This window comes from Epargyreus clarus, unplaced genomic scaffold (assembly GCF_041222505.1).
Source record: "Epargyreus clarus isolate Ecla_fem2 unplaced genomic scaffold, WU_Ecla_fem_2.2 ptg000022l, whole genome shotgun sequence".
NCBI lineage: Eukaryota > Metazoa > Arthropoda > Insecta > Lepidoptera > Hesperiidae > Epargyreus > Epargyreus clarus.
In genome coordinates, this window is record NW_027332229.1 from 3,244,599 (window position 1) to 3,271,987 (window position 27,389).

At 38.7% G+C, this 27,389-nt stretch overlaps 2 protein-coding genes across 2 annotated transcripts in view; one reads left to right on the top strand and one right to left on the bottom strand.

Moving 5' to 3' along the window:
- LOC140751388 (modular serine protease) overlaps positions 1-8,278 on the bottom strand; it is a 42,574-nt gene extending 34,296 nt beyond the window's left edge. The window contains exon 1 of the mRNA XM_073085293.1: positions 8,108-8,278. Within this exon, the coding sequence (XP_072941394.1) occupies positions 8,108-8,141 (34 nt within the window). The 5' untranslated portion in view covers positions 8,142-8,278. The remainder of the gene's footprint in view (positions 1-8,107) is intronic.
- Positions 8,279-10,924: 2,646 nt separating this feature from the next.
- Positions 10,925-26,199, top strand: LOC140751220 (modular serine protease-like). Its single transcript, XM_073085084.1, has 12 exons — positions 10,925-10,929; positions 16,642-16,758; positions 17,225-17,359; positions 17,766-17,946; positions 18,714-18,826; positions 19,090-19,292; positions 20,279-20,488; positions 21,569-21,730; positions 22,519-22,640; positions 23,637-23,813; positions 24,848-25,007; positions 25,986-26,199. The coding sequence occupies exons 1-12, from the start codon at positions 10,925-10,927 to the stop codon at positions 26,174-26,176; spliced, it is 1,776 nt and encodes a 591-aa protein (XP_072941185.1). The 3' UTR covers positions 26,177-26,199.
- Positions 26,200-27,389: the final 1,190 nt, after the last annotated feature.

Here is a 27,389-nt window from a genome sequence, read left to right on the forward strand (position 1 = left end):
TCGACCCCAGATAGGACGTACCTCCTATCCTAGATAGGATCCTACCTGAGATGCGCCGCTACCCCTGAGGACTAAGGTAGAACGCCTCAGAAAAGTATGTCTCCCTTACCACACCCTTCAAATCAGAAAACAGCAGCGCTTAACACTGCTGTCTGTTATAAACAGAAATAGGTGTGGCGGTGGTGCCGCTGGAGTCCAACCACAGAGGGTTCTACCTTCAAGGTGAGGTGAGGCGAGGAGAGAGACATAATTGACTTTTGGCGTCAAGTCATGCTGTCATAAATATCATTATTATCAAATATACTTATTCAAATATCACTTTCTATTACAGTTTCTTTTATTGTGATATACACTCAAGAATATAGCGTCCTATAATATAGGAGAATTATATACATAACTAGCTGACCCGGCAAACGTTGTGTTGCCATATAAATAAAAACTTGTTAAGGGTGATCAACCCTTATCACTTAGGTTAGGGGTATGAAAAATAGACAGTAGCCGATTCTCAGACCTACTGAATATGCATATAAAATTTGGTGAAAATCGGTAAAGCCGTTTCGGAGGAGTACGGTAACTAACATTGTGACACGAGAATTTTATATATAAGATAAAAAATTAAAGTGTAGGTATATCGAATATTAAGTTTAAAGACATACTTAGACTTGGTCCGCTATAGGTAGATAATAAAAAAATCCAAATGTATTTACTTCAATGATTTGTATGAAAACAAATGCAAAAAATAAACAATAAATATGATTTTCAATAATCACATCTAATAAATCGCTGATCGCATAATTATTACCACATAGAAATAGGATGCGTTTTTTATTTAAGAAGATATCTGTTTATATTTTCCTTCATCATCATAGTAACATACAAAAAAATATAGTTGTTAGTATTATTGGCCAACGAGTCGTACGAACATGGAGGGTTCTGTACCACCACATTTTCAATCATTTTGTTTTTAGGCTTCCGTACCCAAATATTAAAAACGGAACCCTATTACTAAGACTTCGCTGTCTGTCCGTATGTCTGTCTGTCACAGGGCTACATCTCCGGAACCGTAATAGATAGACACATGATTTTTTTACAGGGGATGCATAACTAATAAGAATAGAATATAAATAAGAACCATAAAGCATATTTTAATATACTTATTTTAATTTTATTGCACGTTGTTTACGTATTATTCATCATCACCCAACGCCATCTATTATTGTATCATATAACTAAGTATTGTTGAAAATAATAAAATTAATAAAAGTTTGGAAAATCCAAAAGTGCACGACTCATAATGCTCATTTAATTATGAAATATAAAAAAAAAAAAACTTAAGTCGTTCAAAATTAATTGCCGAAAAAACAGCTGTAGTAGGAAGAAGGTACACAAGCGCCCACAAGCGCCCCTGGTGGAATAAATGTACATAATATCTATAGATATACAGTCTTGTAGTTTTCGTTTTTTATTAATTGCAATTAAACGACACTGAATTAATTAATCATTCGCATTCAGTGACCTACAATCGTCGATTAGAATTTTTAAAAAAAAAATTTAACTCAAATGATGGATTTTTTCACAAGTTACAGTGTTTTCAGGTTTCACACATGACGGACAGGAAATTTTTTTGACCTATTTTTAAAAAGTATGGATTTAATCTCCATTAAATTATCTCGACAATGGTATGCAAAATATTTTGATTCCGTGAACTATCAAGGCTATAATAATAAAAATAGCCGCCAAAATGAAGCGAAAAAAATTTTTCGATCGTAAAGCACTCTCTGATGCTTCGCATCATGAGTCGTGCAAAAATAAGTAAAAAATAATGAATGGAGGTACGGAAGCCTCCATGTGTGAGTTAGACTCCTACTTGGCGAATTATTTCATTATTTAGTATTTATTCATCATCATCAACCCATTACTGTCCCACTGCTGGGCACGGGCCTCCTCTCATAATGAGGCTTAGGCCATAGTCCACCGCGCTGGCCAAGTGCGTATTGGTAGATTTCACATACCTGTGAGATTTTTTTTATAAATCTCTCAGGTATGCAGGTTTCCTCACGATGTTTTCCTTCACCACTTAGCAAGCGATAATTAATTTCTAATACGCACATAACTTTGAAAAATCAGAGGTGCGTGCCTGGGATTTGAACCTTGGACCCCTTGATCGAGAGGCCGAGTTTCTTAACCACTAACTGAAAATTTGAAGTCTCTTCTTATTGTGGTTCAATAATTAAAGCCAAAAACGCCGAAAATAGTTTTTTTTTATGGCGACCTCCATTTATTTTCAAGCTCCATCACTTTAGTATTTGTTATTATAGCGACAATCGTTACACATACTTTGAAAAAATACAATAATAATAATAATAATAATATGCTTTATTGTACCCATAAAAGAAATATACACAAGGAAAATTATAATTTTAAAAATACAATAGGCGATTTTATCGCTAATCATCGATCTCTTCTAGGCAACCTACAATCTTTGTATTATGGATCCAGATATAGTACCCCGTGACAGACGGACAGACAGCAGAGGCGTTTTAAAATATTCCCATATTTATCCTTTAGGTACGAAACCCTAATCCTTGCTAATATTATCAATCCGAAAGTAACTCCGTCTGTCTGTCTGTGTGGTTGTCTCTTCTTCACGCCTAAACCACTGAAACGATTTTAATGAAACTTTGTACAAACATAGCTTGAGACCCGAGAAAGGACATATGATAGTTTTTATCCCGGAAATCCCATGGGAACTAGGGTTGGCGATCTAAGATCGATTAATCGGAGAATTTATCTTTTGGACCAAGAATTCGATTATTTTAATCGATATTAGTAAAAATTGAATCGTACCTATTCATTTGATTAAGTGATGATCTTTAGCAAAGTTGTTGTCTATGAGCCCACGAAGGTTTCAAAGTTGGTACGACCAATTTTCGCCAGATGGCGCCACTTTCATTCCAATGAAGGTACGAATTTTCAGTATTATGTTTGTTAGTATGTCATATTATTTTATTGTAACTTATACTAAGGCCTATGGGTCCATAGTTGAAATGGTTGAACACGTATGAGGTAGACTTCATACACCGTGGAAACTTATTTTTAACACGCTTTTATTAGCTGGGATGTATGTATGTAGGTATGTATGTAACTATGTAACAGAATCTTTGAACTCGATTTCTATCCACTTTGAACGTTCAGTTTTATTAAAAGTTTTGAAGAAGTATCCAAAACCGATGACAACACACGTTTTTAATAATATTGTACCATTGTCCTTATCAACATCTTCAGGATTAACGATATTCGAGGCGAGATTGTTCGAGCGCCTTCGAGAAAGTTCATCGCAAAGTTACTAGATTGCAACAATTATTACTTTTTAGTTTCAATAACTGTTATAGCGTGATTTGAAGTTTTGAAAATAATAATGTTATTACAAAATCCTTAAGCGTAAATATAAGATTCACGCTGTTTTCCTTCTCCGTTGAAGCAAGTCACAATTAATTTGTTTATTATTATAACCGTTATTATGACGTGTATTCTATGAAATTTTTAACTATAAACGACGAACTTTCTGTGTGTGTGGCGATTTTCGGAAACAGTCAGATTTTATTTATGTTTTTATAATATAAGAGTAGCAGACGAACATGCAATCCACCTGATGGTAAGCTACTGCCGCCCATGGACATCTGCAATCAACCCCAATTAAGATTAGATTTCTACCTGAGGTCGACCAAAGATGCGCCGCTACCCCTGAGGACTAAGCTGGGTCCTCAGAACAGTACGTCTCTCTTACCACACTTCAAACCAGAACACAGCAGCGCTTAATACTGCTGTTACAACAGAAATAGGTGTGGTGGTGCCTCCGGAATCGAACCACAGAGGATTATACCACCTTTAAGCCCTAAGTAAAATATTTGTTAGTTTATTTAACAAAATTACAATCTTGAAAAGTAGATTTATGTAATTTGGTAAGGGAGACATACTTTTCCAAGACGTTTCACCTTAGTCCTCAAGAGTAGCGGTGCATCTGTGGCCGATCTCAGTTAGGAATCTAATCCTATCTGGGGTTGATTACGAATGTCAATTTGCGTCAGGAGCCACTTACCATTAGGTGGACTGCTTGTACTAGTTTATAGAGTATTTATGAGGGGTGAGATGGAGGGGGTTGGTTTCTTTCAATATCATGTACATCCCTTAATTTTTTAGTCTTAATTCCTAATGAAGTACTTAGGTAACGTCAAAATTTAAAAAACGCTTTTTTTACAATAAAAAATATTTTTATCTTATTTACACTATTCTTAATTCAAATTTTAAAACAAAAAGTGTGTGTGTGTCAGCTACGACGCACGATTGGAGTTTACTCCTTACGAATGATAATTATGATATATATCGAATAGAAAAAAGGGTAGGTAAATGAACGCATCTGCTAAAATGATAAGAGAAACAAACATATATCTGTAATTATTCGGATTATTTATATTACTTCAATAATGCGTATTACATAAAGTATGTTACAAAATAATATAAAATAGCGCCATCTAGTGGCAAGTTTTATAAATTGTAAGTTTGCAAGTTTATCAATCTATGTATTTTGGTTCCAAATATTATAATGGTAACTTAATATAATTGTTTATATTAAAGTAAATTTTAATATAATATAATTATTTATATTTAAAACAATGTTAAACGTTTTATAACTTAAAACTTAATAATTATAATTTCTTTGCCATCTATAAAATATCCTTGTTGCAATTTACGGATGAAATTTATATGAGACTCAATATACATGTTATTATATGTAATTTGGATTGTTTCTGAATGTTTTATAATTCTAGAATTCATTTAAAACGTATTGCTAATTTTATATAACTTATTTTGAACATCATTCATTAGCAATAATTCTGTAATAAATATTAAATAATACTGTTTTGATTTTGCCCGTTTATCGTTGATAGATGGTGCTGATCAATAATGCATCCATTTTAATAAGTTAAATTAATATATCAGTAACTTACAAAAGCCTCTTTATGTTAAAAACTTATTTTGCTAATATTATATCTTATTCAATTGCTTACTGATTTTATATGTTACTCTTCTTTAAAAACGTTCATAAAAGATTGTTAATCATATTATGGCGCCAATGTTCATATTTTTCACAGTGTTTATAAATGATCAAACCTATAACTTAATTTATGCAAAAATGTAAACAAATTAGTTAATGACGTTTTAATGTTTTATATATTGCTAATTATTTTTATTGTAATAACTACTTTCATATGGGATTTGAACTTACTGTATTTTAAATTAATAAAAGCACTCTTGATTCATATTTTGGTTTCCGTTACGCCTCAACTTTTCGTGTTACACTTGATTTTACTCGTCATAAAATTTCCGTACCGGGCCTTATAACTCAAATCGTTTCTTAAGGAGTAAACTCCTTAAGAAACGATTTAAACTATTATTTTTTTTTCGTTTTTTGGTCGAATTTTTTACAAAAGCGTATTTTTTAGTTTTTTTTAACTATTATTTATTTATAAAACTCTCAGGTATGCAGGTTTCCTCACGATGTTTTCCTTCACCGTTTAAGCAAGTGATAATTAATTTCTAATACCGACATAACTTTTAAAATAAAAAAAACAGACGTGCCTGGGATTTGAAACTCGGACCTCTCGATCGAGAGGCACAGTTTCTTAACCACTAGGCTATAAAAATTTCCAGTTCAATAACAAACCAGTATTTGTTATTGAACTGGAAATTTGAAGTCTCTTCTTATTGTGGTTCAATAATTAAAGCCAAAAACGCCGAAAAGAGTTTTTTTTATGGCGACCTCCATTTATTTTCAAGCTCCATTACTTTAGTATTTGTTATTATAGCGACAACCGTTATACATAATCTGTAAAAAAATCAATTGTCTTTGTATTACGCTTCCAGATATAGAACAGACAGACGGATAGACAGCAGAGGCGTTTTAAAAGATTTCCATATTTATCCCTTGGGTACGAAACCCTAATAATTTGAACCCTTTGTAATTCGACTCCGGCGGCACCACCGTCACACCTATTTCTATCTAATAACAGCAGTGTTAGGCGCTGCTGTGTTCCGGTTTGAAGGGTGTGGTAAGGGAGACAGACTTATCTGAGGCGTTCCAGTTTAGTTCTCAGGAGTAGCGGCGCATCTGTAGCCGACCTCAGGTAGGAATATCTAATCCTATCTGGGGTTGATTACAGATGTCCATGGGCGGCAGTAGCCACTTACCATCAGGTGGACTGCATGCTCGCCTGCTACTCCTATATTATAAAGAAATAAGTTATCCTAAGGCCATTTTTTTTATTAACGAGGGGGAAACCTTCAAAAGTTACCCTATGCCGTGGGAGCGGCACGGGGAGGTGAGCTTAAAACTCACCACACCATCTGGTGTTCACGACGGTATGCGACCACACATACCGCCGTCCATCCCGGGGTTCGAGCTCCCAATCTTGCGGTGCGCAACCCCGGAAGCCCCTTTTAGTCGCCTCTTACGACAGGCAGGGGATACCGTAGCCCTATTCTGGTCCCGGAACTACAGGAACAAACTTATACAAAGACCTAAGGGTCCATAGTTCAAATAGTTGAACACGTATGAGGTAGACTTCATACACCGTGGAAACTTATTTTTAAAACGCTTTTATTAGCTTGGGATGTATGTATGTATTTAACTATGTAACGGAATCTTGGAACACTATTTCTATCCACTTATAACGTTCAGTTTAATTCAAAATTTTGAAGAAATATCAAAAACCGACGATAATACACGATGTTAATAATTATGTACCATTGTCCTTATCAACATCTTCAGGATTAACGATATTCGAGGCGAGATTGTTCTAGCGCCTTAGAGAAAGTTCATCGCAAAGTTACTAGATTGCAACAATTATTACTTTTTAGTTTCAATAACTGTTATAGCGTGATTTTTGTTTTGAAAATAATAATGTTATTACAAAATCCTCAAGCGTAAATATAAGATTCACGCTGTTTTCCTTCTCCGTTGAAGCAAGTCACAATTAATTTGTTTATTATTATAACCGTTATTATGACGTGTATTCTATGAAATTTTCAACTATAAACGACGAACTTTCTGTGTGTGTGGCGATTTTCGGAAACAGTCAGATTTTATTTATGTTTTTATAATATAAGAGTAGCAGACGAACATGCAATCCACCTGATGGTAAGCCACTGCCGCCCACGGACATCTGCAATCAACCCCAATTAAGATTAGATTTCTACCTGACGTCGACCAAAGTTGCGCCGCTACCCCTGAGGACCAAGCTGGGTCCTCAGAACAGTACGTCTCTCTTACCACACTTCAAACCAGAACACAGCAGCGCTTAATACTGCTATTACAACAGAAATAGGTGTGATGGTGCCTCCGGAATCGAACCACAGAGGATTATACCACCTTTAAACCCTAAGTAAAATAATTTTAGTTTCTTAGTTAAGTAATTTATTAAAATTACGATCTTGAAAAGTAGACTTATGTAATTTGGTAAGGGAGACATACTTTACCAAGACGTTTCACCTTAGTCCTCAAGGGTAGCAGTGCATCTGTGGCCGATCTCAGTTAGGAATCTAATCCTATCTGGGGTTGATTACGAATGTCAATTTGCGTCAGGAGCCACTTACCATTAGGTGGACTGCATGTACTAGTTTATAGAGTATTTATGAGGGGTGAGATGGAGGGGGTTGGTTTCTTTCAATATCATGTACATCCCTTAATTTTTTAGTCTTAATTCCTAATGAAGTACTTAGGTAACGTCAAAATTAAAAAAAAAAAAAACAAAAAAAAATGGGCGGGGCGGGGTATCCGCAACCCCCCCTTCACAGGTTAAGTTACTAAGACCTCCCCCCTCCCTCCACCCAAAATCAGCTGAACCCCCCCTTCACAGGGGAAGTTTCTTTGACCTCAAAAAATCAACATCAAATTCGACGGGTCATACGAATCGAATCGGTCATTCGAAGTACAGTTTTACCAAAAAAACACCCAAAACAGCATTGCCTAAGCATCAAACCCGGATTCGCACCAAACCTATTACACGAACCGGAAAACACATCAAAATATTGTATTATGTGTACTTACCAAGAAAACTAATAAACAAGAGATCCCAAATCATGTTGGTAACACAATAACACAATTTGACTAGTAAAACATGGCTAAATCACTACAAAACAACAACAACACTACATAATTTGTATTAAACTAAATAAACAATATATTTCGCGACGTAACACCCGCCCGGTACAAATGCTCTTTACGTACTGATGTGCTCACAGCTCAATTCACGAGTATACGTTTGAAACAGGCTTTGGGCGAAGCGGTGGTGAAATCTACGCGGTTAGAAGCGGTGAGCGTTTTTGCAAAAAAAAAATAAGATTGAGTTTGGCTTGAGCAGTCCACCTGATTTTTTTATAATATAGGAGTAGCAGACGAGCATGCAGTCCACCTGATGGTAAGTGGCCATGGATATCTATAATCAACCCCAGATAGGATTAGATTCCTACCTGAGGTCGGCCACAGGTGCACCAAACTCCTGAGGACTAAGGTGGAACGCCTCGGAAAAGTATGCTATCCTTATACACTGTTGTTATGAGGCTGGAATGGCAATGTCCCTCTGCTGAGCGCAGGTCTCCTTTCAGAGTGAGAAGGATTTGGCCATAGTCAAACGTGCTGGCCAAATGCGTGTTGGGAGAATTCACATACCTTTGAAAACTTCATCAGGCATACAAGTTTCCTCACGATGTTTTCCTTCACCGTTAAGCAAGTGATAATTAATTTGTAATACGCACATAACTTTGAAAAATTAGAGGTACGTGCCTGGAACTTGAACCTCGTACCCCTTGATCAAGAGGCCGAGTTTCTAAACCACTAGGCTATCACTGCTTTGTCCCTGTTAGTTCCGGGACTAGAATAGGGCCACGGCATCCCCTGTCTGTTGTAAGAGGCAACTAAAAGCGGGCTTCCGGGGTTGCGGGCGGCAAGAGTGGGAGCTCGAACCGTCCAGCAAGCGACCCCGGGAAGGACGGCGGTGTGTGTGGCTGCATACCATCGTAAACACCAGGTGTGCGGGAGAAGCGTAAATAGCTCCCCCAGGGCAGAGCCCGATAGGGGTATCGTGCTCGGAGGACTCCGGCTGTTTTCCATCGGAGATCCCGGAGTTCTCCACCGCGGGGCTTTTAGTGCGGTAAAAATCCCACATAATCCAGCGTCGCTCCCACGTCGTCGGGTACCTTTTGAAGGTTTCCCCCTCAAATACAAAAAAAGGCTACCACTTCTTTTATGATACTATGTTTAATGCTGGTTACTAGATATATAAAACCTCATAAGCGTAGCGATTCGCTTAAAGCGATATCCGCTTCACTTTGAACGATTCAAATCGGTCAGTCCGGTCATTATACGTACAAGGTGCTTTCCTCAATCTCAAATGATTTTTTATTCAAATGTGACGTCAATAACGCTAGTTTGCTTTAAATATAATGAAGATGGTATAACAATATTATCAATATTATTATTAAAACATTAGTGTTTAATAATTGGCCAAGTGCGTATTTGACACGCTTACGGATTCCGTACTACTAAATTTCCATTTTTATTTTATTTTCTGCCTAATAACCTCAGTGTTTTATTAGGCATGATGATTTCGTAGATAACGATAAAACTTTCTTAATTGCATGTCATTAATCATGATGATCATCATCAACAACCCACTACTGTCCCACTGCTGGGCACGGGTCTCCTCTCAGAATGAGAAGGATTAGGCCATAGTCCACCGCGCTGGCCAAGTGCGTATTGGTAGACTTCACATACCTTTGAGATTTTTTTATAAATCTCAGGTATGCAGGCTTCCTCACGATGTTTTCCTTCGCCGTTTAGCAAGTGATAATTAATTTCTAATAACCACATAACTTTGAAAAATCAGAGGTGCCTGGGATTTGAACCTCGGACCCCTCGATGCGGAGTTTCTTAACCACTAGGCTATCACTGCTTGTGTCATTAATGCGTATTGTTAATATAATCATTAAGAAGCAATAACCTAGTGGTCAAAATGCCTCTCAATCGAGGGGTCTAAGGTTCAAACCCCGTGCCAACCTCTGATTTATCAAAGCTACGTGTGTACCTATGAGAAAAGACATATCAATGGCGGAAATGAAGGAAAAACTACACACCTGAAAGAAAAGTTTTCAAAGGTGTGTGAAGTCTTCCACTACACACTTGGCCAGTGTGATGGACCATGCACATCCACGTTGCTACCCCAAGGTTCCGTTTTTACCCAGAACCTTAATAGTGTTATTATTATCAAAACTTTACTGCCTTAAAAAATATGGTCCAAAGGTAGAAATAAGTATAAAGTAAAAAAAAAGGTAATAAGGTAAGGTAAGGTTTTGGTTAAGGTAGGTAAGGGGTAAAAAGGTAGAATAGGTAGAAAGGTAGGTATGAAATTGTTAGACACGGGCCTTCAGACAACATCTTATTTCTATCCGACGGTGAATAGTAATGTTTGAATGTATGTATGTATGTCTCATTTGCCATGTCTTTAGGTTGCCATTAGTTCTAATTTGTGGGAATGACATGGCATACCGTGCGTCTACTAATACTCACTTGGCCAGCGCGGTGGACTACGGCCAAATCCTTCTCATTCTGAGAGGAGACCCGTGCCCAGCGGGACAGTAATGGGTTGATGAACATGATGATGAAGATGATGATGACATGGGATATGTGACCAACTTTTACAATAGGGGAAGAAAATCAAGAAATTCGTGTGACGTTATTTATTGATGGCCCGTTATAAACACAAAACTGATAAAAAATTGCTATGTCATTTGAAGATGGATGTTATGGATGGCCCCATGACATAGCCTACTAGTAGAGTCCGGTTTTGTCCGCGTTTTAAAAACTAACATGACGTACATAACTGAAAATTTGTACCTGCATTGGAATGACAGTGGCGCCATCTGCCGAAAATTGGCCGTACCAATTCAGAAACCTTCGCGTGCTTATGCACAATAACTTTACTAAAGATCATCACATGATCAATTGCATGTTGGACTAATAAAGTATAATAAGCATATAAGACACCTGTAGTCAACCCCAAATAAGATTAGATCCTACCTGACGTCACGCCTCGGAAAAGTATGTCTCCTTTACCAAACCAGTACCCTTACCATGAGTTTTCATGACATCCCAAAATTTTACATTACGTTTGCTCTGTCTATTATTCTGTTCCGTCTACTTAGCAGACTGAGTAAACGTAACAATAATTAAGTGCTCAACTCTTTTTGTCTACCTCACATGTTCGTAAAAATAGAGGCAAAACATAAAGCGCCTTTTGTCAATTCAGACATTTAATGTTACGTTACTAACACTATAGATCTGATATAATCCGCTAGGGGCGCTGATTGGAAATTGTATGGGCATATACGTAAACAAATACCAAAACAGTCATATTTGTCAAAACGTAAAAACTCATGGTAAGAGTACCGAACACAACAAAAATAGGTGTGGCGGTGCCGTCGGAGTTGAACCACAGAGAGTTTTACCTTCAAAATGTACACTGCAAGATAAAAAAGAAAAATATAACTAACCGCACAATAGTGAAACCCAATAGTGTTACCCAAGAAATACAATAAGTATTTAGTACAATACAATGCAAAAAGTTTGGTGCCGTATTGGTGCTTACTCACGGGTTTAGAATGGAAATACCAGATTGTACTATTTCAATTAAAAACAATGACTTATTCCAATAATAATTAAGTAAATATAATGCGTAATTGTTTTTTATTGTAAGCGGCGTTAAGGAGATTTCATCATTCAGAAAATAAACAATCAATATCAATAATAATAATCATTTTTAGGGTTCCGTATCAAAAGATGGAAAACGGAACTCTATTACTAAGCCTCTGCTAACTGTCCGTCTGTGGGTTGTGTCACTTGAACCGTAATAGACAGATACAGCAGTGATAGCCTAGTGGTTAAGAGACTCGGCCTCTCTATCGAGGGGTCCGAGGTTCAAATCCCAGGCACGCACCTCTGATTTTTCAAAGTCATGTGCATATTAGAAATTAATTATCACTTGCTAAATGGTGAAGAAAAACATCGTGAAGAAACCTGCATACCTGAGATTAAAAAAAATCCCAAAGGTATGTTGTAAAGTCTACCAATATGTAGATACTTGGCCAGCGCGGTGGACTATGGCCTAATCCTTCTCATTATAAGAGGAGACCCGTGCTCAGCAGTGGGACAGTAGTGGGTAGATGATGATGATGAGATAGATACTTGAAATTATGTATGTATATCGCTTTTTTGTTGACGAGGGGGAAACCTTCGAAAATACCCGATGCCGTGGAAGCGTCGCCGATGCCGTAAATCCCCCGTCCTCCTCGGTGGCCATCCTCGGCGCTGCGTGGTGACTCCGGGATCTCCAAAGGAACGCAACCAGTCCTCTAAGCGTCTTGCCCCTTCGGGCTCTACCCTGGTGAGTATAAAACTCGCCAAACGATCTAGTGTGTACGACGATAGGCGGCCACACATACCGCCCTTCCCGGGATCGCTTACCGGGCGATTCAAGCTCCCACTCTTGCCACCCGCGACGGCAGAAGCCCCTTTTTAGCCGGCTCTTAAGACAGGCAGGGGATACCTTTGCGCTATTCTGGATCCCGGAACTACAGGGACAAGGTTTGTATTGCCTATACTTGAGGACTAAGCTGGAATGCCTCAGAAAAGTGTGTCTCCCTTATCACACCCTTCAAACCAGAACACAGCAGCGCTTAATACTGCTGTAACAACAGAAACAGGTGTGGCAGTGGTGCTGCCGGAGTCGAACCACAGAAGATTAATTTATATTATATTTATATTAATTATACAGAAATCTAAGTGTAATCTAATATATAAAATTCTCGTGTCACAGTTTTCGTGACCATACTCCTCCGAAACGGCTTGACCGATTTTGATGAAATTTTTTGTGCTTATCCGGTATCTATGAGAATCGGCCAACATCTATTTTTCATCCCCCTAAGTGATAAGGGTTGGTCACCCTTAATTTTTTTTTATTTGTATGGCAACACAACGTTTGTCGGGTCAGCTAGTTATATATATAAAATCGTGTCACAGTGTTAGTTACCGTACTCCTCCGAAACGGCTTGACCGATTTTCACCAAATTTTATATGCATATTCAGTAGGTCTGAGAATGAGAATGAGAATGAGAATACTATCTATTTTTCATACTCCTAAGTGATAAGATTTGTTCACCCTTAACATTTTTTTATTTATGCCATATAAACACATCGTTTGCCGGGTCAGCTAGTAATGATATAATACTAATAATGCGATGATCCGACGTCATATCTCTGGGAGTCGGTACTTTATTGATTTACAAAAACCGGTACACATACCTACCGTTTTCCTCAACGAATCTCTTTGAAGAGTTCGTAGTGGTATAAGCTTAGATTTATGTCAGTATGTATAGAAAAAATACGACTGTTTGTTTTTAGGGTTCCGTACCCAAAGGGTAAAATCGGAACCATTTACTAAACCTTCGCTGTCTGACGGTCTGTCCGTCCGTCACAGGGCTATATCTCCGGAACCGTAATAGACACATGACCTATTTCTGCCTCATAACAGCAGTGTTAAACGCTGCTGTGTTCTGGTTTGAAGGGTGTGGTAAAGGATACATACATTTCCGAGGCGTTCCAGCTTAGTCCTAGGTAGCGGACCATCTGTGGTCGACCTCGGGTAGGAATATCTAATCCTATCTGGGGTTGATTACAGATGTCCATGGGCGGCAGTAGCCACTTGCCATCAGGTCGACTGCATGCTCGTCTGCTACTCCTATATTATAAAATAAAAATAAAAAAAATAAATTTCCATTACCATAGTATGTACCAAGATACATAATCTGTTTAAAATGTTCATCAATTTTAGATTGAGATTTCAGCGCCATCTGTTAGCACATTGTAAAGCTACGACACTTCTTATGTTTTGAAATTGGTTTTAGTTCCATAATGGAATCATAGAGTGCGCCACTATGCAAAAATAATTTAAATTGAACTTAAATTACATAGTTAGCCCAGTGCAAGGCGAATTCGCATTTGGAGGGATCCGTATAGTCGGCGTAAAACTGCCAGTCCCCTCTGAATATAGAAATGAGTTGCGTCGCCATAGCAAATTGTATGACTACACCTGTTCGCAACAACTTCAGAGCGGACTATACCAACATCACACATAATCTGTTTTAAATGTTCATCAATTTTAGATTGAGATTTCAGCGCCATCTGCTAGCATCTTGTGGAAATACGACGAAACCTAATCTATTGAAATTGATTTTAGTTCTATAATAAAATCATAGAGAGCGCCACTATGCAAAATTAATTTAAATTGAACTTAAATTAAGTAATTGGCCAAATGCAAGTTGAAGTCGCATATGGAGGGTTCCGTGCCACCAAATTTTCATTTACCTTTTATTTTTATCCGAGTGCCGAGGAAAGGTTATGTTTTTCGCGGGTATCTTGTATGTTTGTCTTTCTTTATTTGGTCGGATCTAACAAACGGCTGGATGAATGTCGACAATTAAGGTGTCATTATATTCGTCTCAATGACCCGAGTGTCCTTAGATAGGTGTTAGAAAAAATAATTCATAATGGCGGAACTTTGGCGCGACATACTGACACATTTAAAAAAAAAGTTAACCGAACCTATCGAGCAGGGTATCAAATGAAAGGAAATTAAACGGAGATTATAAAAACATATTTGTATATATATAAAACAGCAAGGTGACTGACTGACTGACTAATTAAATGATTTTTTCGGAAATTCTACTTCAGCCTTTTTAGTGCAGTCGGGTTTTTTTATTGTTAAATTATAAATATTTGCTATACGTAGCAGCCATCGGTTTGAAGGGTGTGGTAAGAGAGACATACTTTTCCGAAGCGTTGCAGCTTAGTCCTCAGGGGTAGCGGCGCATTTGTGACCGGCCTCATGTAGGAATCTAATCCTATCTGGGGTTAATTACAGATGTCCATGCGGCAGTAGCTTACCATCAGGTGGACTGCGTGCTCGTCTGCTACTCCTATATTAAAAATAAAGTAAAATTAGACGAGTTTTGGCTTAACTCCCTCTCCCCCCTAAATGTCTCATATAATTAATGACTACGACGAAATTTAATTACTTGTGTACTTAAATTCGAATAAAGGTGCCAAAATTACACATTTTGAACGCGGTATCTGTATATTATTACTTTTTAAGGTCTTAATTACAATATGTATTAGTTATAACTTGAATTCAATCAGTCGTTTAAAGTTATTCGGTGTGTTAAATGAAATTAGTATAGTTGCTCTATTTGTACAATTTAAAATATGTGGCATACTTTTATTATTAGTTTTCTTGGTAAGTTCCTTTTTAATCTTATATCTAAAATTCTCGTGTCAAAATGTTCGTTACTGTACTCCTCCGAAACGGCTATACCGATTTTCACCAAATTTTATATGCTTATTCAGGTCTGAGAATCGGCTACTATCTATTTTTCATACCCCTAATTGATAAGGGTTGTTCATCCTTAACATTTTTTCGGGTCAGCTAGTATTATCTATAAACTAGCAAATATTATAAAAATAATTGGTTAAGAGCGAATCAAACTCTCATACGGGGGGTACCACCAATTTTTTATTATTAATTCTATCTTTAGTATTTAAATATGTAGCATTAAGTCATCAAGATAGTATTCAATTAAATTAATTAATTGTCTTTTAATGTCATTTTTATGGTTAACGATAAACTTTTTCAATTAAATGCCATTAACGCTCATTATTGTCAATCATTTTATCCATTTTTTACCTTCCAAAAATTTAAATGTAACAATTTCTTATAAGTAAATTGCCTAACGATCTTTTGTAGGCAACAATCTACAGTATAAAATACAATTCGTCATCATCATCAACTCTTTACAAGAATGAGAAGGATTAGGCCATAGTCCACCGCGCTGGACAAGTGCGAATTGGTAGACTTCATATACCTTTGAAAACTTTTTTAAAGATTTCTCAGGTATGCAGGTTTCCTCACGTTTTCCTTCACCGTTTAAGTAAGTGACAATTAACTGCTAATACGCCACTTGGAAAAATTTGAAGTGCGTGCCTGGGATTTGACGTCTTACACCTATTCTGGTCCCGGAACTACAGGAACTTTGCTCCCTTTACCTAAACGGGACCACTTGAGAACCTTCCTTCTCCCTCAGTTATTAGTTCTAATTACCTTTATGTTACAGTAATTGGTGCTGCAATATCGGGAATCACTGCACAAGTGTCAAATCATTGCAGGTAATATTTCAACTTACGTTCTTTAAACTTTTATGAGCCTAATTTTTAGTGTTCAAAGGGTAAAAACGGAACCCTATTACTAAGACTTGGCTGTCTGTCCGTCTGTCCGTCTGTCACAGGGCTATATCTCCGGAACTGTAATACATAGACACATGATTTTTTATAATGATTGCATAACGGTGGCCGCTGACAAATACAAATAAGTAAAAAATAATGAATGGTGGTACGGAAGCCTCCATATACGAGTTCGAATAGTACTTGGCGACTTATTTATTTTTAATTATTATTTACTACTTTTACTAATCATCCAGGAAGAACCAATGGCAGTGTCGTGACGGTGGGTGCATCAGGTTTGACAGCAAGTGTGACGGCGCCGTCGACTGCCAGGACGGCAGTGATGAGACCTACCCACTTTGCAAGAACTCAACGTATGTACATTTTTTATTTATTGAAGTTGATAGAACATGTAAAAGTGGTAGAACACCTTGTGTTTATAATCCGGCGGCACCACCGCCACACCTATTTCTACCTAATAGCCTATATTTTACTTCCGGATATATACTTTTCCGAGGCGTTCTAACTAATTCCTCAGGGAAAGCGGCACATCTGTGGGCGACCTCAGGATTGATTACAAAATCAGATGTCCAGACACGGCAGTAGCCCCAGGTGGAGAGCGTGCTCATCTGCTACTCCTATATTACAAAAAAGTTATACTTCCTTTGGGGCCAGCCACACCATAAAGTTGGCTATTAAATATTGGAAGTTTTGCAGGAAGGCTACCAGCAAAGGAATCCTAATAAACCTGATTACAATAAAAATACAGCATAAAAGATAATAAAAAGAAAAAAATCTTCAAGATGTAACGATTTATTTAGAGTATTATATTTCCTGCAGGTGCCAGAGCAATCACTTTCGCTGTGCTTACGGAGCCTGCGTGGATGGTACAGCTCCCTGCAATGGTGTTCAGGAGTGCGCTGATAATTCTGATGAAGAACTCGGCAGATGCTTCAATGAAACAAAAGTTGTAAGGTAAGATTAATAAGGTTGCGTAGCGGGGGATGGGACAGTTTCGGAGGCAGCAAAATCAGCTTTATCCGCATTTAGGGGGCGGCAAAATATTAAAATAGGAATTTGAAGGTAGTAGAACCCTTTGTGGTTCGACGCCGGCGGCACCACCGCCACACCTGTTTTTGCAATAACAGCAGTGTTAAGCTGCATATCCTATCTGTATTTTCGTAATTTAAAAATGTTGTATATTCCGCGTAAAACTGCTAGTCCGCTCTGAATATAGAAATAAATCGCGTCGCCATTGTAAATTGTATGACTACAACCTCGCAACAACTTCAGAGCGGACTATACACTTACCTACTTTTCTCCATATTGTAAATCGTTTTTTGTTAGGCTACTCTGGTTCTAACAGCCTTACTTCTTTCAGAGGCAAGTTCACATGCGACAACAAACAACAGATCCCAGCAACAGACCTCTGCGATGGTGCACCAAACTGTGGTGATGGGTCTGACGAGACCCTCCGCGCATGCGCAGACATCACATGTGTGGGTTACGCGTTCAAGTGTTCGTATGGTGCTTGTGTTGATAAAGGATCTGATTGTGATGGGGTAAGTTAGATAGATAGATTATTTAGATAGATTATTTATTTCAAGAACTTAAGCAACAACAACAAATTATAACACACAATAAACAATGAAATCCAAAAATACACATACCTATGGAAACACAAACTTAATTATGAACTTATTGACTAAATTTTGTCTTGTCTTGGGGCTGTTTAAAATAGAAATAATTATAGTTTAAAAAGTAAAAACCACGCTAAAATCGCACAAGAAAAATCGTTAATCCTAATTCCTGACGATCCTGATGAGGAGAATGGGATAAAATTATAAAAATCGTCTATCGTCATCGGTTCTTGATAAATGTTCAAAATTTTAAATTAATTGGACCGTTCAATGTGGGTAAAAATCGAGTTCAAATATTCCGTTACATACATACGTACATACATACATACATACATACATACATACAACCCAAGCTAATAAAAACGTGTTAAATAAAAAATCAGCTTAGTCCTCGTTGGTAGCGGCGCATCTGTGGCCGACCTCAGGTAGGAATATGTAATCCTATCTGGGGTTTATTACAAGATGTCCATGGGCGGCAGTAGCCACTTACCATCAGGTGGACTGCATGCAAAAAAAAAAGTCTATCAATACGCACTTGTCCAGCGCGGTAGACTATGGCCTAATCCTTCTCATACTGAGAGACCCGTGCCCAGCAGTGGAACAGTAATGAGTTAATAACGACGTTTCAACAAGGCCCTCAACTACTGCGTATTCAATAACAAATAAGAAAAAGCAAAGTCTTCTTCCAGAAACAAGACTGCGCGGACAATTCGGACGAATCCGATGAACTGTGCAACAGGACGAGCGTGACACCTGTCAAACCGACTAACACTACACCTGCAACAAATACGAATACCACAAAGTAAGTAATCTTACGCCGCGTCCACACGCTTGGCAAACTTCAACAAAACCTTTAGATATTGAAACGTGAAGACTGGGCTGCTTTATTCTGGTTGAAGGGCGTGGTAAGGGAGGCATACTTTTTGGAGGTATTCCAACTTAGTCCTTAGAGATAGCTGCGCATTTTTGGCTCAAATGGAATCTTATAACATAGATTGCTTATTAATAAAGGTTTTACCACCTTCAAATATATTTCATGTAATATTTTGATTTAATTTGTTACAGAGAAAACACAGGCGCATGTGTCCTGCCTCCATACCCCGGGAATGGGAGATACGTGGTCGAGGGAGATCCCTTTGCTGAACCAGGCAAGAGGTACAACGTGGTCTACATCAAGGTGGAATGCGACTTCGGGTACGCTGTGAACGGGAACAACGATGCGTTTTGCATCAACGGCATTGGTTTTGAGAAGATACCGCAGTGCTCACGTTAGTAGCGAAACTTTTACGCCCTTTAAACACGCTTTATATTAGCTTCACTTGTATGTTTGTCAGTGAGTAACTCCGTTTATCAGTAGAAAGAGAACATACATCCTTATCTTACCCTGCATGTATGAAAGAATGAAGAATACTTTTCTACTTTTTAGTTGATTTTATCATAAAAGCGTGTTTTTCAGTTTTTTTAACTATATTTATTTGATGCTAAGGGCACAGTAAGATATAATTTTTCTACCAGTAGATTTGAATTTTATTCTCTTAACTAGATTTTAATTTTGCGGTCCTGACAAGATTTGAATTTTGTGCCCCTGGCAAGATTTGAATTTTGTGCCCCTGGCAAGATTTGAATTTTGTGCCCCTGGCAAGATTTGAATTTTGTGCCCCTGGCAAGATTTGAATTTTGTGCCCCTGGCAAGATTTGAATTTTGTGCCCCTGGCAAGATTTGAATTTTGTGCCCCTGGCAAGATTTGAATTTTGTGCCCCTGGCAAGATTTGAATTTTGTGCCCCTGGCAAGATTTGAATTTTGTGCCCCTGGCAAGATTTGAATTTTGTGCCCCTGGCAAGATTTGAATTTTGTGCCCCTGGCAAGATTTGAATTTTGTGCCCCTGGCAAGATTTGAATTTTGTACCTCTGGTAATATTTGAGTTTTGTACCTCCGGCGAGATGTCAATTTTACGCCCCTGGCAAGATTTGAATTTTGCGAACTTAAAAATATTAGCAATTTGCGCTGCTAGTAAAAATATAATTTGCAATCAAGATTTGAATTTGAGTTCTGGTTGCAAGTGTGGTAAGGGTAACACTTATACGACTTGGTGTCACCGACACACCAACTTATCAGGGGTAGAAGGAGTTTAAGAAAATCTTATATTTTACAAATGTCATACGGTAGACAACTTAGCTATCAGGGGGACTGGGGACACACTTATTTTCTACTTCTAACCCAACCTTTCTAACCTAACCTAACCCAACTGCAGGCTTCTGCGAGCTCCACCCACACCCAAGCGTCGACTACAGCTGCATCACATACACGAACAGCTCACAGACCGCGAGGCCATGCAACGAGCGAGAGTTCCCCGGCACGAAAGTCGTGCCGAAGTGCAAAGCACCCAACTACCGCGGAACCGTCTCCAACATGCTCTGCAAGCCGAATGGAGCGTGGAGTCACATCGCTAAGTGTTCAGCAGGTTTGTATTTACAGATCTAAGAAGGTGGTACATACATACATACTTACATTTTCACAATTTGTACATTTATTTATTTATTGTCTATACTAATATTATAAAGAGGAAAACTTTGTTTGATTGTAATGAATAGCCTCAAAAACTACTGGACCGATTTTAAAAATTCTTTCACCATTCGAAAGCCACATTATCCACGAGTAACATAGGCTATATTTTATATGAAATATATTTGATAAATAGATTTTGAGGCGGTACAAAGTCTGCCGGGTCAGCTAGTTTAATATAAAAAGGAGCATTTACGCACCAATTACACTTATTCACAATCATTATAAATATATAAACACTATTTCTTTTATCTCTATTGTGTGTGCATAAATAATAAATAAGTGGTAGAATGCTTTGTGGATCGACTCCCACACCACCCGTACTATTTCTGTTATAACAGCAGTGTTAAGCGCTGCTGTGTTCTGGTCTGGAATCTAATCTTATCTGGGATTACATGCTCGCCCGTTATTTTTTACTACATGTACTAATTTCATTATTACTTTCTTTTGTCAGTTACTCATTCACTGGTTCTCAAATTACTCATTTATTTATTCTCCATTTTCATACCTTCGTCAAAACTTACGAGTATTTGTCATCAATTTTAATGCTCTCCTCTGGTTCTCAAATTACTCATTCATTTATTCTCCATGTTGTACCTGTAAAGTATAAAAACTTAAGTATGTTAAGTGTGTTTGTTTTTAAATCTTCATCATCAACCCATTATTGTCCCACTGCTGGGTACGGGTCTCCTCTCTTATGAGAAGGATTAGGCCATAATCTACCACTGCCCAAGTGCGTATTGGTAGACTTCACATACCCTTGAAAATTTAAGATCTCTCAGGTATGGGAGGTCTCCAGTTTCCTCACGATGCTTTCCTTCACTGTTCCAGCAAGTGATAATTAATAAAATAAGCACATTACTTTGAAAAATCAGAGGTGATTTCAACCCCGAACCCCTCGTTGAAGAGGCCAAGTTTCTTAACCACTAGGCTATCACTGCTTTTTAATATTTGTCCTAAATTAATCCTCTCCTTCCAGTATGCGGCAAAATAACCCCAGAAGGTCAAGAGTACGTCATAAATGGTCGTCGTGCGAAACATGGGGAGTTGCCGTGGCATACCGGCATCTATAAGAAATCCAAGACTCCGTACATGCAAGTATGTGGTGGGTCGCTGGTCACCACCACCGCTGTTATTACAGGTATATATAAATTATTATCATCAACCCATTGCTGTCCCACTGCTGGGCACGGGTCTCCTCTCAGAATGAGAAGTATTAGGCCATAGTCCACCGCGCTGGACAAGTGCGTATTGGTAGACTTCACATACCATAATTTCTCAGGTATATAGTTTTCTTGCACCGGTTAAGCAAGTATAATTATTTTTTTAAAAGGCACATAATTTGAAAAATCAGAGGTACGTGCCTGGGATTTGAACCTCGGTCCCCTCGATCAAGAGGCCGAGTTTCCTAACCACTATATTTGAAATAAAAAAAGTCGGTTGTCTGTAAAGTCGGTTTACTAACGATAGTTGAACGTGACAACGTCATAAGAAAATACTGATGACACGGTTGCATTTTTCAAAAGAAAAATTTAATTTAATTTGTTATCAAACAAATAAAATTAAAATTTTCTTTTTAAAAATGTCGTTTGACAGATGTCTAACGCTGCCGAATGCGGAGGCCGATTGTGTCTCGTAGTAGCTCGTTCCGCGCTCTCGCTTGCACTTAGCCTTGAATGGAACGCCTCAGTGCGAGGTAACGTCGCATGAGTCATGTTTTTTGAGCGTGCAGCCGGCCACATCGAATTATAAGACGTTGTCACGTCAAAATATATTGGCTAAGTACGAGTTTAACACTTGATTGTTTGGTTCTGATGTTCTTTTTTAGCAACTGTGGGCAACCAGCCCGGGGTGGACCGACACTTCCCCCCTCCCCCTCTTAAGCCGCTAGAGGTTATAAGTTTTTAAACTATAATTATTGTTTTCCAGCGGCTCACTGCTTCTGGGACGACACGGAGGGTAAGCGACCAGCCTCGCTGTACGCGGTGGCGCTGGGCAAGGTGTACCGGCCCTGGAACGATACACACGACAAGGATGCCCAGTACTCTGACGTAAGTACAGCAATCTGTCGAGAGATGGCGGTCTACTGCATCACGCTATCGAAGTTTTTAAACATGTTTAAAGTTTAAACAGCTACAATTTATTTATTAGGTAATCCAGCGATACATAGAATCTTTTCGCAATATATGTATACAGTATGTTGTAGATAAAGCCAAAACAGGATTACACAATTAGTATAGGCAGACAATTAACGGTGTGCATTTATGCGTACGTTCGTGCACATGGGTGTGTGTGTTTGTCTGTGTATAGATTGTTTGTGTGTGTGTGTGTGTAGTTTGTGTATACGCATTTTCTTAATACCATTCATAAGAAGGAGTGTATTTAGTTAACGCTATAGTGTAACTATTTTATTTCGTTTTTGCATTTGTTCTTGGATAAATGGAAGATATCCAGATTCGAGTAATATTTATTATAAGTTAATATATTTTTGGGAAAAGAAGATCTTGATATGATACGAGTCATCTCCCTGTGTGCTAGGTGATCATGCCCGAGCAGCTGCCGTAATCCAACAGACCCAGTTCGTAGCTGAGCTGTATATATGCAAGATAATGATAAAACTTCGATGGCGTGATTCAGAATACTTGTAGCGCCATCTCTTGACGAATAGCGGGAAATCGCCACATGTTGTTTAGATAAATAATTTTGTCTGTCACAGCCCGTGTCTGATAAGTTCAGTGTCTGTAGATAAACATGGCCTATTAATTGGTTGATGTCTGTACCGAATTAATTATTCTTTCCTTATTTTTCTTTTTTTAATACCATAGGGACTTCAAACCATAAGGGCGTATAATAAATCTTTTTTTTTGTTTATTAGTCTCTCATTTGCAAATTTGTCAATACATAACCACCTACTTAATCGTAATATGTTTAAGATAATAATCAAAATCTTTTGGACGTTAAAGGAAGTTTCTATCATTGAACAAGATAGATACATTCACTCCTTGTTGTATTATTTCTACCTTCTATTATTTTCTTTCTTCTTTCAGATCGTCGAAATCAACATGCCGCCCCAATTCCGCGGCGCCTCAAACAATTTCCAGTCAGATATAGCAGTAGTCGTTTTGGAGACTGAAATAGTATATCAAACCTTCATTCGCCCTGTATGCATAGATTTCGAACACTCGTTGAATTCCAGGCAGCTTCAGCCTGAAAAACTTGGGACGGTAAGTTAAATATTATTCTTTTATTTTTAACCCGCTATTACATTAGTGATCGAAGCCGAAAATACGATATTCCATAATTTTTTAGCGTACTATACGTGTGATTTGCAGTTTTTAAACAAGTACTGAGGCGTGTTTATTATCCGATCGTTCAAACACAACTAACCTAAAAGCGCACCCAAATGTCCATTTGGGTGCTCTTTTCGTCGCGCCATTTTTTTGTCGCTGATTGTGTATCTAGTTCTTATTAGTGATACCTTCACCTGTATGTAAGTATGTATGTTTGTGAGTTTGTGGGTTTTATGTGTAACTGTTAAAAAAACTGAAAAACACGCTTTTATGATAAAATCAACTTAAAAGTGGAAATAAATTTTCATTCTAGGAAATCAATTAAGGTACAAATTAAGATAGTAATTCAATTAAGGTACAATAAATAATATAACTGTGGAAAAGTGTGGGGCGCTTTATTAAAACTGATAAATGGGTTGTATCTATTTATGTATGTATATAGGTCTGTCTGTATGTATGTATGTATGTATGTAACGGAATCTTTGAGCTTAAGTTTCTCCAACTTCTACAACTCTGATTAATTTGAAACTTTGGACACGTATCAAGGACCGATGACAATGCAATAATTTGATAACAGTTTCCCATTATCCTTATTAGATTAATTAATTCCCCAATTTATTTGAAGTTAATAATTTGAATAATAATAAAAATGTTAATAGTTTGAAGGTGGTAGAATCCTTTGTGGTTTAACTCCGGCTGCACCACCGCCACACCTGTTTCTACCTAATAACAGCAGCGTGAGGCGCTGCTGTGTTGCGTTTGAAGGGTGTGGTAAGGGAGACAGACTTTTCCGAGGCGTTCCAGCTTAGACCTTAAGGGTAGCGGCGCATCTGTGGCCGAGCTCAGGTAGGAATATCTAATCCTATCTGGGGTTGTTTACAGAAGTCCATGGGCGGCAGTAGATTACCATCAGGTGGACTGCATGCTCGTCTGCTACTCCTATATTATAAAAAAATATATATTTTCAGATCGCCGGCTGGGGTCTAAACGCTGCTAACGGTTTACCCTCGCAAGTGTTGCAAGTGGTAGAGCTTCCGTACGTACCGTTCGATCAGTGCTACAACGAGTCCCCGAGCACCTTCCGGGAGTATATCACCGCGGACAAATTCTGTGCTGGATTCTTGAACGGTAGTTATTAATAATTATCTTTGGCGACTCCTCTGGTGTTGCAAATGTTCATAGGCGACGGTGACTGTTTTCCATTAGGTAGTCCGTCTGCCTCATCGTTTAGATATAAATATTTAAAAAAAAACACCAACATGATGAGATGAGATGCGTTTTGGTGAGATGCAGTGAGACAAACCCGCTGAGTTTCTTACCGGATCTTCTCAGTTGATGTCGCGTTCCCAACTGACAATTAGTAAGTGCCTCCGCAGGCGTATATAGAACAAATATATTTAATTTCATTTTGAGCTGTGCTAAGGTCAGATGCAGCACTGAACTGCAGTGAGATGAGAAGAGGTGGTTAGTACTAAACTTGTAAAGTAGAACGCTCTGTGGTTCGAGTTCGGCAGCACCATCGCCACACCTATTCCTGTTTTTTTTTTTTTTTATAATATAGGAGTAGCAGACGAGCATGCAGTCCACCTGATGGTAAGTGGCTACTGCCGCCCATGGACATCAGTAATCAACCCTAGATAGGATTAGATATTCCTACCTGAGGTCGGCCACAGATGCGCCGCTACCCCTGAGGACTAAGCTGGAACGCCTCGGAAAAGTCTGTCTCCCTTACCACACCCTTCAAACCGGAACACAGCAGCACCTAACACTGCAGTTATTAGGCAGAAATAGGTGTGGCGGTGGTGCCGCCGGAGTCGAACCACAAAGGGTTCTACCACCTTCTAAATATTCTACCACCTATTCCTGTTATAACAGCAGTGTTAAGCTCTGCTGTGTTCTGGTTTGAAGTGTGGTAAGAGGGACATACTTCCGAGGAATTCCGGCTTAGTCCTCAGAAGTAGCGGCATATCTGTGGTCGACCTCAGATGGGAATATCTAATTTTATCTGGGGTTGATTACAGATGTGTATGGACGGCAGTAGCTTACCATCAGGTGGACTGCATGCTCGTTGCTACCTATATTATAAAACTGTGATGTATTTTCCAGGTACGGCCCTTTGCGAAGGCGACAGTGGAGGAGGCCTGGCCTTCCCGGACTCAGATAAGTTCTACCTCCGCGGCATAGTGTCCACTGCGCCCCGCAACGACGACAGGTGCGACCCCAACGCGAGAACCACTTTCACGGAGATATCCAAACATGAACACTTTATTATGGATTACATTAATTTTGATTTGTAAACAAATAAATGTACTGTTGATTATTTGTGTAATGTTTTTTTTAACTAATATATGATGCAGAAGAAAGTGAATTCGTAATTAAAGGTATGTTGAGCTGAGCTGAGGTATGTTGAGCTGAGCTGAAGTGTGTTTAGGTGAGCTGACGTGTGTTGAGTTGAGCTGTGTGTTGAGCTGAACTAAGATGTGTTGAGCTGAGCTAACGTGTGTCAATTTGAGCTGAGGTACGTTGAGTAGAACTAAGTTGTATTGAGCTGAGCTTAGGTGTGTTGAGCTGAGTTTAGGTGTGTTGAGATGAGGTGTGTTGGGCTGAGCTGAGTGTGTTGAAAAGAGCGTTAAAGGTGGTAGAATGCTTAATGGTATTTCTGCCTAATAACAGCAATATAAGTACTGCTGTGTTCTAGTTTTAAGGTTGTGGTAAGGGCGACAGCGACCGAAGCCTTTTATTTTTGTTTTCGAGGGGGAAACCTTCAAAAGGTACCCGACGACGTGGGAGCGACGCCGGGATATGTGGGATTTTTACCGCACTAAAACCCCTCACGGTGGCTGTCCTCAGCGCTTGGTGGAGAACTCCGGGATCTCCAATGGAACACAACCGGAGTCCTCCGAACGCGATGCCCCGGTCGGGCTCTGCCCTGGGGGGAGCACTTTGGGCTCCTCCCGCACACCTGATGTTTACGGCGGCATGCGACCACACATGCCGCCGTTCTTCCCGGGGTTGCTCTCCGGACGGTTCGAGCTCCCACTCTTGCCGCCCGCAACCCCGGAAGCCCCCTTTTAGTCGCCTCTTACGACAGGTAGGGGATACCGTAGCGCTATTCTAGTCTCGGAACTACAGGGACATGCGACTGAAGCCTAGCCTTCCCGGACTCAGAGAAGTTCTACGACCCATGCCCAGCAGTGGGTCAGTAGTCAGTGGGACAGTAATGGGTTGATGAAGATGAGTATTTATTATAACCGTAATTTAATGCCTAAGATCACTTTTATAAATATACTAAGTTTTATTGTTCCGAGAAAAATCATCCCAGGATAATTACGTACAGTGACATCTACTTTATTGTTACGAAACTAAACTGACGAGAATTTTACAACCCTAGAAGTCGCTGCAAAACGAATTTGTAAAATTACTTTCAATGAATTACAAAGGGTATTTCTTTTACATACTACATTATTATAATAAATGAAACAAAGTTATAATACATTATACATTAGCATT